Here is a 16,509-nt window from a genome sequence, read left to right on the forward strand (position 1 = left end):
GCCTTGATGACTCAATCAGGAACTGAGGTTTGTGACTGAACGTCAGAAGGTTAAAGCCCTGTGTCAGCTGTGATGGGATCACTGCAGTTCAGGATATTCAATACTTGTTAACACCTCCTGAAATCCCAGGGCTTGTCCCTGACACTCTGCAGGGACAGAGCCTTCCTGGGCACCTCTGAGTGAGGAACAGCCCCATGTCCAACCACAGCTAAAAACCAGAGAGGGTTTGGACGCTGCAGGTGGTCACATCTATCCCTCCACCTGCATTCCAGCTCTAAAAGAAAAGACCTCCACAACAGCCTGGGGCTTCAAGCTGTGCAGGTGAGCTCTGCCTGCTACAGGGTCTGAGATGTGGAGTTGATTCAGTGAGATAAAACTCCCACTCTGTTTAGAGCAAACATGAAAACAACTTCATTTTTATATCTACACTGTGCTGCAGAAGGGCTAAAACGCAGAGAGACAAGTACCACCCATAGTGAAACCACAGATGATGACATGATGTAAGCCTAGCAGCGATACAGGAATTTTTATAAAAGCATTACTCTGTTTTTTAACTCAAAGCAGCTAAGAAACGCAATTTAGATGAGTGTTAAATCTCAAGAGTATCATCCTTTGCAATTTGAAACACCAATCCCATATTGTCAAATATATTGCAATGGTTTGATTTCAAAGCTGTCCTTTGTAATGTTTTGAAAAACAACCTAATTACAGTAGAATCCCTGGAATATCATCATAAAGAAATTACTTCTCCAGAGGTAAAATGATACTACTGCTCCTTGCTTCCATACGAAACCATGTTCGTCCATAAGAACCTTGTTCATTAGCTGTCCTGGCAAATGTCATTCAAGCAGTTGTTTGTTATCATAAATACAGCAATTATGGGGCATAATGGGGAATAATGCAACAAATGGATATCCATGTAAACTGGATTTGTCAAATACCAAAGAATATCATTATCAGCTCATCACACTGCTTCAATGGCGAATGTGAATCAAAGTGAATCATTCATTCTACAATAACACTTGTCACTTTGAGCTCTCAGTCTTACTCGAACAAATATCAATATCCTGAGTGACCAAGAATATGCAGTGCAGAATACTTTTCGTTACTATGCCACAAGAAAAATAACTTCCCAGCTGCATGGACCAGACACCACTCAAACCAAACAGCAGCACTATGTCACGTTTCCATCTAATCCTCCTTTACAAGTGCACCAGAGGAAACAGAGATCGTGTTCAAATTCCAAGGAAATACGTGATTTAACTGTGACTCTGCCGTGGCTCATTCCTGACCCCTCGTGTTCTCTCACTTCCCATGCACTGCGATGTGTCTCTCCACCAGAGGGGAGTGTTGGAACGTGCTGCTGAAACAGCGACTCCACGCCCAAAGTCTGTATTTTCTCCAAACGCAACGAAGGCATAACCTTTGTGCACAAGAAATGGTTTGGTTTTACATAATCTGCTGTGATATCTGTGTGGGGCTTAGGAAGACACGAGTGTGGTGAGTTTTCCACCTCCCAAACGCCGGTAAAAGCCCCTTCCATGCACCTTCTCGCTACACTTCACACACAGGAGGACCAAGCTCACCTTTGGCTCCCAGGGCACTGCACACCAAACACACCCTGTGGGGCTTTCCAAAGCAACACAGAGGAGTAAAGCACTCAGATCCTACTGAATTCCAGGGGATGCCACACAGGGAAGAATTTTCTATTTTCCTGGGGCTGAGTCTTCCTTTCCCACCTTCCTTTCCTGTCTCAGGCTACATTTGGTGAAGTTAAAGGATTATTCTGAGTAACCTCCCAATTAACAACCAAGTTGGAGAATAAGTCATATTTATTCCAGTACAGCACCTGAACAGTTCAGTTATCCCAGCACTCCTTCTGACAGCACTTCTCTCCCACATATCCTACCTTGCCAACGACACCTTTACACATTTGCACCATAAGCTGATGGCATGTAACAACTTCTAGGGATTAAATGATAACTGCCAATTCTGTAAATAACCCAAACTCCTCCTGAGATGAAGCCCACGCTAAGAATGGAAAAGAGAAGGGGTCATCAGCCTTTGCATACCTTCCATGAAGTTTTAAGACTAGAACTGAAGAACAAAATGAGCCTGTTTCCAAAACCCCTATTAGGAGAGTTTTTTATAAAATCCTGATAGGTTTGGGTCCTTGCTTTTTCTCTACTAGAAAAGAGAACTCAATCCCTCTCCTTTTTTATCTTTTCATGTGCTCTCTGGTAAAGGGCTGCAAACAGAGTGAGTAATGACAGAATAGGGCCTCTGCAGAGGGCAGTGCAGCTCCTCACCACACAATATGCTGCCAGAGAGAGAGGACAGGGGAGGGTTGACCTTGGTACAGTCAGAGTGGCAACATCCTTCAGTCTCCCCTTTTCAAGTCCTTTATTTCCCTCATAAAATGTTGGTATTTCATTTTTTATGTAGCTTTTGGAACATCCAGACCTTTGTTTTGTTATTTCAGGACAACAGCTGGATGGAGGGTGCTATCTTCCAACACAGATTTATCTTTGGGCTAAAGTCAGGACATCCTTCTGAAACTGAGAGTATCACCCAACAACGTAAGTGGGAATTCACCCCAAAAGTATGTGTATTAGAGACACATCAGACTACCCAAAATGTCAGCTGCGATCTTTCACAGAAACACTTCTCTGTGTGTTGCCTGCAGAAAGAAAATTAAACTCCTCCATTTCTCAGGCTCTGACACGGTTCTGTTTGTCTGCACAATTTTCCAGAAATAAAAATCTGAAATCAAGTAATTTTCAATATCTGAGAAACCAACAAAAAAGCATAATGCTCTAGAGAGTTCTTAAGAGTTCAGGGTGAAAATTCCTCACTTAGGAAGCAAAATGAACAAGCTACATGGCTGATGTTTTGTGTGTGAAGGGTTGGCAGGGAGCAGTGGGATCCCAGGGAGGAGCATCCTCTTGCCACTTCAACTCCCCAGCAAGTCCATCTCTGCCAGGCACACACACTTTCTGTCACAGGCCTTTGCAATAAGGAAAACAGCTGCACCTCCCTCATCCCTCCCAAAAACCTCCTCCAAGATCACCTACCGTCCCGAAATCCACTCTTCTCTCCTTATAGAAACTGTGGCGGCTCCTCTGAGCAGACACTGAGGAAAAGTCTGTTCCCTCTGTTTTGTCTGAACTCTGCTTGGTCCACTCTTTCCTAGAAGCCTGTAAAATGCAGTTGTGAATGCTGTTAGATATATAGCCATGAACATCCTATGCTTTAACCATAGAATCATTAAGGTTGGAAAAGCTCATCATGTCCAACCTTCGGATTGCATTCACATGTCACTGTGATAAGGGAATCTCTTGCCTCTCACCAAAGTCACTATCAGCAGTGGAGTTCCACAGACAAAATAATATTTGCTTCATTCAGAAAAAGACAAAAAAAACAAAAACAAAGGGAGGTCCAAAAAGATCACTGCTGATAACTTATAAAATAAATGAAATAACTTCTTTTCAAGTAAATATAAAATTGGAGAGTTAACAATTTAACATCCCAGGTTCATAGCATTAATAATATAATAAACACATGTTTTAAAGCTTTTTTAAGCTTTCCATGGAAACATCAATAAATATTTATAGACTTACACCAAAAATCTGGTCATTTAATACAACACACATTGCTCAAGAAAACAGAACCCAAAAGGAAATGAACTCTAGTGAAAAGTATGAACCTGCTCCCTTGCTGCAGAGTCACAGCTGGTGCTGAAAAGTGGTACGAGACACAAGAAAGGCTTTAATAAATAAAGTTCAGTTTCAGTTACAGGAAACACTTTGATACCATTTGGAAATACCTTTTTGTCTTCATGGAAGAACAGTTCTGACGGAGCTGACACCTTGTGTTTCCACCCATGATCCACACTTTCCAGGGGGAAGCTCTGCCTGGACTGATGTAGATCCTTCCTTCCCCTCACTTCCTGCATCAGTGGCAGACTGTCTCTTCCTTGGCGGCATTTTTCCGAGTAGGATCGTCTCAAATCCGGGGGTGCCGTTCCAAAACCAGACGTGTAGCTCCTCCAATCAGTTCTAATCTTCACGCTGGAAGAGTCGCCCTCACACGTCACCTTATTTGCATTGTCTTTGCTCCTCACTGTGGAGCTCCTCACTACGTTTTTGCTCCAGTCACCCTCTGGAGACACCTCCAGGAACTGTTCTTTTGTCACCAACCTCTTCTGTAAAAGCCCATCATCTGCTTTTATGGACAACTTGGAAGCAAAACTGGCTTCCAGCCTCTGGTCTGTCCCCACTACGTTTACAGGCTGTACCTTCTCAATTACGAATTTTGGACTCTGATTCCTGGAGGTTAAATTCACTTCCTCGTCCTCATCAACGATGAAAGTTTTCTTCCTACTGAATTCCAGAGGTGAATTTACAAACTTCTCTGAGAAGAAGATGCTGGGGTTTCCCCAGTAAGGAGGGCTGAACTTTTTGTCTTTGGACTTCGGCTTATCAAAGTCAGGGCTACGTAATTCCAGTTTCTCTTTGCTCTTTTCATTTAGAATTAGTTTCTCTGGCCTGTGCTGCTCTTCTACACACTCACCTGGTTTGTTATTAACAGAAGAGTGATCTGATCTACTCTTCCACTCGTTCCAGCTGTAGGAAAGACTCGTCCTATCAGACACATTTCTTTTGTTCTTTGATTTCTCCCTACTCAATGAGCTGAGATCTTCAGAGAGCTTATCTTGAACTTTACTGGCCTTGGCTGACTCTTCTTTATATTCTGCCATAAGTGCATCAATATCGAGAATTTGGGATCTGTAACTATCCTCAGCCCTCCTGACAGGTAAATCAGGATTATTTTCACTCCTTTTCTGGGGGCCTGGTTCAGTGTCTTTACGTACCTGTGCTGAACATGGGGGTTCATGGGAAGAGGAGACTTTCCTTCTGCTACTTTTGAGATCAATTTGAACTGTGTTTTCCAGGTTCTGTTTTAACAGGAAAGCATCAACATCTATAATTTTCTCTTTAGAATGATCCAGACCTTTTTCATGATGCTGTTGGTTATCCTTCCGAGACATATGAAAATTGCCAAATGCAACGTTTTTTGATAAAACAGTATCTTTATTGTCTTCCTTGACCCAATCCTTGCTAATATGTACTTCCCGGGTGTCCTCTCTACAAGTTGTACTCATCACATTTTTATTTGGTTGCTGCAATACAGGTTTGGACCTTCCTGGAAAAACAGGGTCCAGATTAATTGCTGCTCCCCCACTTGAACTGGAAACTGTATTAATTTCACTTGCACTGGGAGCACCAACAAAGCTTTTCTCTTTTTTGATACCAGGAATCTGATAAGTCACTGCAAAAAAAGTTGCCTTTGGCTCGAAGACAGAACTCTGATGTTTCAAGTAATCATCAGAACTGCCAAGAACAGCCTGGTTTGCCTCACTCCCTTCCAGCCCTTCTTTGATATTTTTGTTTCTCTTTTTAAGTGAATCCTCATCCAACTGCAATAAATCTGTCCGACTCAGCCTCTTGATATTTTCAGGAGTGAGCCGCACAACTTCTTCTGCCTTGGTCGACTCCTGAGGCAAGGTCCTCCTCCTCCACCTTTCAGAAATCTTCAAGTCAGAAACACTACTTCTGCTTCTCCTGACTTTCTCTTCTGGATCTGTTACTCTGAGTTTTTCACTGTTTTCAGGAGCTGCACTAGCCAAGCTAAAGTCTCGCTCTTTGAAATTAAAGTCCAGACTTTTCCTTAACCCAAAGGCCCCAGATTCCTCTTTATTTATGGTTTGTACTTGTGCATTAGGATGGTGGCTAGTGGAAGGTTTAAAAAATTGTCCACCTGAAAGCCCTGAGGAAGAATGGGCCCCGTGTTTACTCACACTTGTTGAAACAACTTCACGATCCAGGTTAGTTCTGAATTCATAAATGTCTGTCCCACCTGCCCGAAAACTCCTTTTCTCAGAAGAGCATTTCACCACATTAGACTTCTCTGGTTTATCTATGGAAGAGACTTCACTCTTATCACTTCTAATTTCAGAATGCAGCTTGTTTACTTTCTCATTAATTCCCAAAACTTTACTTTTGTTTGTGGAATAAGGTATTTTCTCAGTTACTATTAACAGTGAATCGGGTTCTGTTTTATCAGAGTCCTTTTTCTGTTCAGGTAAAGTGCATTCACTGGAGAGAAAATCATTAGGTTCTCTCAACACGGCCTTGCTTGTAAGAACTTTTACCTCTCTAGCTTCTGAAATAACAGTATCTTCTTTCAAGTAGAGAGTGTGACTACTTGCCCTCACTGACTGCCCTGTGTGTCCAACATCCTCATCAGTTTTATTCTCTTTCACAGATGATTTTCTAGCTCTGAGTGTCATGGCCTTTTTCTCAGGAGCCATTGTGATGGCTTCACTAAGAGCCCTTTCCCCACACGTCTGAAAGACTTCATACCTGGGCTCTATTCGTTGGTAAATTAGAGACTCTTCTGCATTTTTAGCAGTGGGTTTTTCACTTTTCTCAACCGAAGATTTTTCTAAGAGAATCATTTTCTTGTCTTCACTTGAACAAGCTGGTTTGCCACTTTTCTCTACATCTGCTGTGTGTTTGGATGAATCAGATGGCTTGTAATGCTCCTTCTTTGCAGTGGTAGTTTCCTCCCCTTCCCCCATCCACGATCGTCTGCTGGGCCCCAAAACCACCACGTCTTGCTTTGCCTCAGGCTCCTGGTTCCTTTTCAGAGCAGCATCAGCCCCAGAGTGCTCAACAGCAACGCTGTGTCTCTGCACATTGTGCTCAAACATGGTGGCTCGGACAGTTTTAATGAAGGGCTTTTCCAGAAGTGCTGGGTTTAATTTTTTTTCAAAACTGCTTGTGAACAAGACAGAACTTTCACTTTGCTGAGAGAAATGCTGAGCATCCCCAAGGAAGCTTCCTTTCCTCTCTAGCTGATCAGGTGTATTGGTTATCTTTGAAATGTGCCGGGATTTCCAAGGCCTCCCAGGAACATGTGCTTCTGTGAAATCTGTGCCTTGTGCAACCTTCAGCTCCTTACTCTGGAATGAGAAAATCCAACAGTTAAGAGAGTTTGTTCAAAGATGTGCAATAAAGTTTATTGTAAAACTTACTTGCACCTAGTCTGTGCAACACAGGGAATCAAAGAATACTGGAGGTCTTAAAAGAGTTCAATGTCCTTTTCAAGTTTTAAATTTAAAACTTGGAGTTGACTCCAGATTCTCTTAAAAAAAGCTGAAGAATGTCAGAAAATTAACACTGAAGACATTTATAAAGATTTCTAAGTCTGACCTATATTATTCTAGGAATTCAGGGGAATTTTTTTAGTCCTACTTTCTTGTCTTCCATTAATGAAAGATTTCCTTTTAAAAAAAAATTGCTCTTCTTGAAAATAACACTAAGCTACAGAAACTTTGCACCTGTAGCTCATAGTTTCCTTACCATATATTCTATCTTAGACAGGAAAAAAGCACAGTCACGAGAACTCACAACAAAACAATCTTAAACTACTTTAAATCTCCTCTGCTAAGAAGTGTCAGCAGAGAAGTTCTGTTTTGAAACACCGAGGTGTTGCTTAGAAACAAAGAGAGCCTAAAGCTTCCACAGCAAATCATCACTTTCCCTGGAACACTCTATTGTCTAAACTGCTCAAGTTGTTGTTGTTGAGGAGACTGACACGCAAGGTCCAGGCCGTGATTAATCAGGAGCTGTGACTCGGATGTAGGAATGCCCAATCCTAATGCTCTGCTTGGAGAAAATAAAGAAAAATCACAGCACAAACCCACCACAGCCACAGGTGATTCACTGCGTGGTTTCACGTGTTAGAATTCTTTAAGAATAGTACATAAAATCCTTCTCTCTCCATACCAATCATACATTTAGCAGTGTGCACAATGAACTTTACCAGCTCAGCAAACATGATGCTCCTGTACTTTATTGGTGTGTCCTAAAGACAGCCTCACATCAGTAAACCCACTGGGATTGTGTCAGCAATAAAACTCTCAATACCCATTTAAAAGTCACACAGAACAGGACAGCACTCACTGCCCTCCCAGTGCAATCCCAGCTGGAGCCCAGTCGCTGTGCCACTTCCTTACTTTTGGATTTTCCTGCATTTCATGGATAGGGTCAGTTCTGGCTTCAGCAGGTTTCTCAGGCTTTGCTTCACTGCTTGATGTTGGACTTGAAAACCTAAAGCAAAAAACAGGTATTACTTCTTTAGTCCAGTTACTCAGTGAGCAGGTTCACTGCTCACCAAAGCAGACTGGTAGAAATTCTCCAACAAATTTAATTTCTTAAAGGAGAAACATCACTGTTTCATAAAAAGTTACTGTATTTGCTGGTTTAATTGTATCTAGACCAAAGGATTGTTGCTTCCCAAAAAGCTGTTAGTTATGCAGCCTATGTTATAGTAGAAAATTCAGAGATACATAATGAACTATATGAACTATATGAACCTCTTGTTGACAAGGTGGTGATCAGTCAACGGTTGGACTTGATGATCTTGGGAGGTCTTTTCCAACCTCAATGATTCTGTGAAAAGAGATGTTAATCTCATGCCTCAGTTAAATTTATTTATTTTGATCCCAGCAGTGAAATCAGGCTCCTGCCTGCCTGAAATCCTGACTCCCCATACCACTGTCAGGAGGACCATTCTTTTGCTTTCTTCCCAGTCCATGAGCTGGCATTCCACAGGCTCACCTCAAGATTGTAAAATACAGGAAATGTTAATCATGGATCTACAGTTACAGCTGCATGCAAAGGCCACAATATCAGCAGATTCATTTATTTCTTTTGGTTGTCAGAGCACACTTCATTAATTTTTCTCTCTTTTCGGGTACGAAAAGCCAGGAAAGGGGCTCAAGAACAACAGCAGAAAGAACTACATTCAGTGGAAGCCAAATGATCAGTTATTTTACTGGACTTGAGAGAGCAAGTTTTACCGAACGACACGAAGTTAAGAGGATTAAACAGAACTTCTCTGCAACTTACAGCTTTGTGAGGTCCGCGGAGAGCGGCCGTGACTGCGGTGACCTGCGTGGGTTCCCCGCCTTAACGTCAGTGTTTTCTGCTGTCAGCTCCTTGATTCTCTGCTGGATGGTCACACACCTGTTCTCCTTCTCGGCACTCGCTGGGAGAAGCTCCGTATCCACTGCGGGACTGGGATTTTCTGAAGTAAACAAACTGATGTGTTTTTTGACACTTCCTCTTAAGATATTATTCTCTTTTTCCGAGGAAGCTGCAGGGCTTTCACAGCCTAGAAACGTGTACGTTTCCTTCTGATCTGCCCTTTTCACCCCCTTATTAGTTTTGCTTTCGCTGGTTGTTTCAGGGCTCCTTTCAGAACTGTGCAAGTTAGTAGTTGTTTCTGGGTTTGTCTCAATTTGTTCACTTTTAGATTTAAGTTTTGTTTCCCACATGTATTTCCCATTGTTTAGAATGCCAACGTCCTGACTACTGCATTTCAAATTTGTTTTAGAAGAACTGCTTTTATTAAATTCAGTTTCTTCCGATTTTGGCCCCATTTCAGACTGATCATGACAACCCACATCAGTAAAAGTAATTATGGATACGTTTTCCTTGCTTTCATGGGATGAACAAGTCTTCTTGCAAGAAGAAAGATCTTTATGTTCAAACTTGGCTGTCAGGTCCATGGACAAAGGCCTTGGTTTTCTAACCCCAGATTTCTCCGGGGGAGATTTTTCCTCAGAAGCTTCCGCAGTGTGATGCTTTTGATCTCGTAAGGATTCCAGAAAAATAGCAGACACTGGTCTATGTTTTGCCCTTTGCTGGACATCAATAGAGAAATCAACTTTATTGTTGAGATTATTTGCATCATCACTGTTTTTCTCCCCTGGGTGAACTTCACGGGCATCTTTTTTTTCCCCAGTTTTGAGGGAGTTCCAAGAGACAGGTCTGAGACTGGAGGAAAACGACATCTGCCTATGGATAGATCCTTCAGGGTTCCTGGATGTCTCGGATGGTTTCTCCAGCTTCACACTGCACTGAAGGTCCTTTGTCTGCAGAGCAGCAAATCCTCTGCGGTCCTGAGCCCTCTTCTCCTGGGCCAGGCTGACCTTGGCCTGCTCTGGCCCCGCTGGCTCAAACAGAATGACCGTGTTGGCACTGGGCCCAGTGTAGAAAGTCATGTTTGTGACCACGTCACTGTCAGCCTGATTTTCAGTTTCAATCACCTTCTGATCTACTAACGGAGGAACATTTCCACTCAACACCTTCACAGACGACGTCTCCTCAGTGGCCTTTCTGATCCGAGTGCTGGATCTGAAAGCTGGGACAGGGGGTTTAACATTTCCAAAAGCCTCTGGAGGTTTCTCTTTAGAAAAGGGCTTTGGGAAAAGTCTCGGCCTCGATCCCAGCGACGGCATCGTTGCGGATCTCAAGGAACTCCCAAACTTCTTGTTCTCTTCGAGAGTCAGGGATGCAGAAGCCTCCTTGGCCTTGTTGCTCGCGTCCGAAAGCACGCTGACATACACACGCTGCGCCTTGTCCTCGCTCCGGAGCTCAGTCAGGTCAGGGACCGCCGTCAAAGACGCCAAAGGAGAACTTATTTCTACTCTCGTTGCCATAGCTGGGATTACACATCCAACAGAACTGTAAAACTCCAACAAGGAAAAAGAATCTAAAAAAAAAAAAAAAAAAAAAAGAAAAATGCAAGTATTGATGCAGAGTCAGCATGAAGATCAAATATCATCATTCTCATTTAAATTCAAGAGGAAGCAACCTCATATCAAGGTGCCTTTCAGAGATGCTGTTTCTAGAGTGTATCACGCTGAAAGACATAGTGTTCCTTTTCCTTTAAAAAACAGCAAGAAACACCATTATTCACTGATTTGGCCCAACAACCAAATGCATCACAAATTCTGCAAGAGCCTCTGCACAGCACTGAGTCCCATTGGTGGAGTACATTTTAAATGCCGAGACACTTCGAAATGAATGAATTAATTTATTTTTTTGAAGCAGAGGTCTCAAAAGAACTTGTGGACTTCCCCATCCCTGAAAGTGTTTAAGGACATGTTGGATGGAGCTTTGAGCAACCTGGAAGGTGGAAGGTGTCCCTGCTCATGGCAGGATTTGAACAGTATGAGCTTTAAGGTTCCTTCCAGCCCAAATCATTCCAAGATTCCACACTGATGTACAAATGTCAACTCTTCTTTACAACAGAAACAGCTGGCCAGGTGCACTGAGTGTATACTTTCAAACTGCCAAAAATATCAGGATTAGTGTGACTGCAGGTGTTATTTGTTATCTAATAGCCAAGGCCCAGAACTAAACAATGCAAATAAACATAATCCTACAAATCCCCACTCTCCCACTTACCATAATTTGCATTTGCTGCTGCAACCAACCCATGGAGCCCGAATCCCTTCTCATAGTGACAAGAGCTCTGTCACATTAAGGACAGGAAAGGCAATCACTGCAGAGACACTGCCCAGACCTCACCTGCAAATAAACAGAGTTCAGGGTGTGGCACATACCCAGACCTATACAGGTAATGCCATGAAGACAAAAATCCAGAGCATTTTAAAGAAAAAAAAGCTGGTTCCCAAGCATAAAGTCACCTGATGGAACTGTATAAAGCAGAAAAATGTTTATTTTTCAAACAGTTATTAAAGAACCAACAAGAAAATACCACTAAAATGTGTAACAGAAAGGTGAAGGGACAATAACTCAGGCTGCACAGCAGACATGCTAAATCTGAACACAGTTAAAACCACATTTCAGAGAGACTGCTTGCAAATCCAAGTGCTGTCAATCACTGGTTAAAACAGAGCTCTGCATTACTATAATCTCAATTACTGTAATTTACTTTCTATTGCAAAGCTCCTTTCTGGGACAGCAGTCTGTGAGGTGCTACCTGAGCAGCTGACCTGCAAACGGCTGATTTTCCATCAAAATGGGACTTTTACCATGACAAAGCAATTTTCTCCAACATCTGCCAGCAAACACAGGAGAAGAGCTTTGGCTCTAATTAAATTCTTACTGCAGAGTTGAGGGAAAACCCGAAGTAATTAGAATTTCAGCTACAAGAAGTAACCTGAATTTTCCTAATGAAAAATATATTTAAATTTGTAGCAGATGCAGGTGGCTAGGTAAGGTTAGATGATTTTTTTCCTTTAAAGGATGTCATACTCTTTATTTTTAGGAAATTTATGCAGTATTTTGTAGGCAGGGGCTCAATTTTAGGTTGCTACCCTTTTGTCTCTTTTGGGCAGCCTTTGCAAGGGCACTTTAGGACACTTCTCACCAGCCCTATTTTGGTGTGAATAAGTATATAAATATACTTATTTGTAGATTCTGCATGGAGCTCCCTCTGTGTGATTATTAAAGACCCCAACCAGGATCTTGCCTTCCTGGGTCTGCAGTCTGCAGAAATGGTTGTTTCACCTTCAGCTTCCCTTGACCAGACTTAGCCCACACTGGCACTGAAATGCAGGGATTTATTTTTGTCCCTGTTTGTGCTCCCTCTCTCAGGCAGGCAAATGAACTCCGCTCACCTTGCCCGTTCCCTTTCATCTTCCAATCCACTTGGAGTTCTGTCTCAACCACTTATCCCCGATGCCATCCCTGACCTCGCCATTCTGAAATAGCCACTAACCCAAGCAGCTTATCCACATCAATCTGTCCCTTCCACAGTCTCACAGATCTTCATGGAATCTTCCTCCCTCTCCCACTCCTTATTCTAAGAAATGCCACCAAAATCCGATTAAAATGCTCTCGCATTCCAAGGATGCAAAGGTTTGGGAGGTGCTCTGAAGGGAACAGAATCGTTGCTGGGAAGAGGGCAGTGCTCACAGGCAATACTGCAAAGGGAAAAATCCAGCTGTAGAAACAGCATCTGTCTTGCAGTACCTGAGAATAAGTTCCCTCCTATCATTCTGTAGTTCCTTTTCTTTGGAACAGAAGAAGGGAGCACAGAGCTTCTTAAATGGACTAAAACTTGATCCTCAACGGAACGCGGGGCAGTGAATATACAATGAGAGAACTAATCCTGGCTAACAGTGTGCAACACTTCTCCAGCCAACATTCCTAACCCACAATTTACCCCTTCCTAAGTTTCATCACACTCCAACTTTACAGGACCTCATTTTTCCCCGACATAATCTACCGAAGTCAGTTGCCAGGTTTTAAATTCAGATACCCTGTAACAGATACAGGGCCCAAAGCTGACAAGTATTTGAAAAAGAACAAAATATTTTGGGGAAAAAAAAATAATCACTCAACTTTGAAAACTAAAAGGCTCCTGTGATTCAAAAAGTACATTTGATAAAGAGGAATCATATTATCAATGCCACATATAATATACACTGGACATCGTGTCGTGCTTTTGAAGCATCTCAGTTTAGACAAACCTACTTCTCTCTAACAAAATATCTCTAGTTAAGCTGGCAATGTACAAAATTTTGGGCAATTTAAAAAGATCAACCGTAAACTTAATTGCAGGAGGATTTCAGATGCTATTAATATTTAGTAATACTACTGCAATCGTACTACTACAGTTGTAAATCCCTCATCGTCAGCTACAACCTGTTGTTCCCTTCCCTGACCTCCTCTGCCCAGGGACAGTGGGCCAAGCTGCCCCTGCTGCCATGTCCTGCTGCCCCTCTGTCCCCTGCTTGTCCCCATCCCGTGTGCCAGAGCCCCCAAACCCCCTTGTCCCAGGCTCTGGGCACTGTTTCTCTTTGTGCTGCCCAAGCTGTGCCCTCGCTCCCCTCAGCTGTGCTGGGGCATGTTCTGTGTACACAAATCAAATTATAAATGGCACTGAAATTCTTTCTGAAATACTTCCTGTTTTAAAAGAAACTCTGGTACATCAAGGCACGGCTCTTCTCTGCTGCTCCTCTTCCTCAGCTTCCAAACACCTGCAACTGGGATTTTTCCTGGGCCAAGCTGAGCCTCCACAGGGTTTTATAGAGAAGCATAGTCAAATACTGCTCCAGGCTCCTCCAAGCCTTCAAACCTTAATGCCCTGAGGTGTTGTTTGTATTTTTAATTAAAAGATCTATCATTACAAAGGATATTAACATTCTTAATTAGAAATCAAAATGGATTATTCACTTCACAGGGTTATTTTTGTAAAAAATCACACGGGAAGGGCTTTACTCAAAACACACCCTTGTTGCTGGCACTTGCCCACCCTCCACACACAACTATTATTTACATCACTTCTAATTCCTTTAAGCCTATTAAGGCAACAGCAGAAGCCTGCAGATAATTTTTCCACCGTGAATCACGTGATTATTGGCAACTTCCTTGCTCATAAATAAGAACATTTTAAATGACACAAAGCAAAATCATCTATAATCTGCCCCTGAACCTCACAGCAGATAAACAAGTCCATCTGTCTTCTCTAAGGATGGAAAGCATAAAAATTGCACAGAGAAAATCTCTCTGCTATTAAAAAAACCGAAACACACAAAAACCAAAAAAAAACCCCATCAAAAATCCAGTTTATTACATGGAAACCATGCAGAAAGCCTGGCTCCAGCAGTGAATATCCATGGTTGTTTGCACTAAGACTACTCCATAGAAAATTAGCAAACACAAAGTTTTTCTTCTTTAGACACAACTTTATCAGCAAATCTGCTTCCACTGTACAAAACTTGCTCCCTTTATTGTGTAAATACAGGAAGAGATTTGTATAACTACAGCTATTAACAGCTCCTGAAAAAAGAGTTTTGCCCATGACTATGGTTGGGAGGTTGAAACTGGGTGGTCTGTCATGTTCCTTCCAACTCAAACTACTCTGCAATTCCAGGATTCTTCCATATTCCCCTGCCCTACAGGTTTTCCCTGGCATGAGCCACAGGAGCTACTGGGAACAGATGACCATAAACCAAGGTTTATTTCATCCCTCCTACAAAAGGGATGCCCCGCTGTTGTAAATGATTCAGTCTTTAAAAGCTGTTTCCTTCTCTCTTTTCTCCTTCCTGTCCTCACTGCCCATACCCTCGGATCAGTCCACAGCAGTCCCTGTCAGTTCTCCAAAGCAATCCTCCTGCTGCTGGTTCCTACACTTGGAGAGATGCTGATGGGATCTGCTCTGCTAATTCTTATTTAATCCAATCACTTACTGGGCACGTAGGAAGAACAGAATAACTTGACCACGAGTGTGAGCACTGACAAGAGCATGACTTACTACAGCACAGTCAAAATAAAACACGGGGGGGAAAGCCTTTTCTGAAACTTTTATAACCAAGTAGATCATGTAAGTAATTCAGTAAAAAACAGGCCTTTTCTATTCTTGGGCTTAAGCCTGATTCACATTATTATTCACTGCAATGGGATCCATCAGTTGTATTTAAGAGGACATTCAAGGTCTCTCAAAGAGAAAGATTAACAAGAATACTGTCATACTGGCTCTAATTCTTAAAAATATCCCCAGAAAAATTCATTCACAAAGTAAAACCAAAATGCATTCAAGTTATCTTTTCCCAGATTCACAGTAAGAAACTCAGTTTCACTTCTAAATAATCAAAGCCTGAAGGTTGAGAACTAAAACTACCTATCCCAAATCTTGCAAGCCAGATATAACCTGCAAAGCCCCATAGACCATTAATATTAAAATTCCAAAGCACTGCAAAATTTAAAACCTCCTTTCTCCATTCCCCATGTGCAGGTCTCTTGGAAGCCTCTAGTGCTTTTGTTTTAAAAAAAAAAGACACTGTTCTTTTGGACATTACAGTCCAATCCCAGCCCAGGGATGAAATTCTCCACTCTGACATTTCCTCCCACTGAGAAAAGATTAGTTTGGTTAAATGAAGTGCCCATCCTATAAATAGCAGCATTTACAAGCACTTGTAAACCTCTAATTGCTCCTGCCAGTACAATTGCATAACAATCATCATCACCTGCCAGAGCTTCACCCAGATCCAGCCGCACTGAAGAACCAAAATATTTTCAACAAGGCTTTCCATTAAGTGCTGCCATCTCAGTACCAGGGTGAGAACTTTACACCTTGTATTTTAATCTGCACGCTGCAAAGGTCAAGCAGTTAAAAAGGGTAACAAATTATAGAGCTGCAGCTTCAGTAATTCAAACTGGCCCCACAGGGGCCACAACATTTGCTTATTAAAGCAAAAATTCAGTATTAAAAACACTGGCTTGTCCATGTAATGGTCAACATGAATCTAAGCACATTCCTGATGCAGGAGGACAATGAGCTGAGATGGAAAAACACCGTGAGGGTGATGAGGCACCACCACAGGTTGCCCAGAGAAGCTGCGGCTGCCCCATCCCTGGAAGTGTCCAAGGCCAGACTGGATGGGGCTTGGAGCAACCTGGTCTAGCGGAAGGCGTCCCTGCCCATGGCAGGGGGTGGAATGGGATAGCCTTTAAGGTCCCTCTCAACCCAAACCTGTCTGAGATTCTATGATTAATTTAAGATAAAACACAACTCAACAGCAAAATGCAACTGTGTGTAATCGAGACAAAACACACCATGACGGCTGCGGGGCACAGGGAGTCATCCTCCATATTTCCTTGAATTTGTGAGGCAGAGATG

The 16,509-nt window shown here is 42.4% G+C and overlaps 1 protein-coding gene across 4 annotated transcripts in view; it reads right to left on the reverse strand.

Annotated features, from left to right (window-relative positions):
* KIAA1671 (KIAA1671 ortholog) overlaps window positions 1–16,509 on the reverse strand; it is a 71,214-nt gene that overhangs the window by 37,990 nt on the left and 16,715 nt on the right. For all 4 annotated transcript variants that reach the window (XM_051785536.1, XM_051785538.1, XM_051785537.1 and 1 more), the window contains 5 exons: window positions 11,325–11,447; window positions 8,979–10,626; window positions 8,084–8,177; window positions 3,827–7,027; window positions 3,075–3,197 (listed from right to left, as the gene is read on the reverse strand). In XM_051785536.1, coding sequence (XP_051641496.1) covers window positions 3,075–3,197; window positions 3,827–7,027; window positions 8,084–8,177; window positions 8,979–10,573 — 5,013 coding nt within the window. In that variant the 5' untranslated portion in view covers window positions 10,574–10,626; window positions 11,325–11,447. The remainder of the gene's footprint in view (window positions 1–3,074; window positions 3,198–3,826; window positions 7,028–8,083; window positions 8,178–8,978; window positions 10,627–11,324; window positions 11,448–16,509) is intronic.

This window comes from Manacus candei, unplaced genomic scaffold, assembly GCF_025592945.1.
Source record: "Manacus candei isolate 608988 ecotype Guabito, Panama unplaced genomic scaffold, ASM2559294v1 h1tg000020l, whole genome shotgun sequence".
In the NCBI taxonomy this organism is placed as follows: domain Eukaryota; kingdom Metazoa; phylum Chordata; class Aves; order Passeriformes; family Pipridae; genus Manacus; species Manacus candei.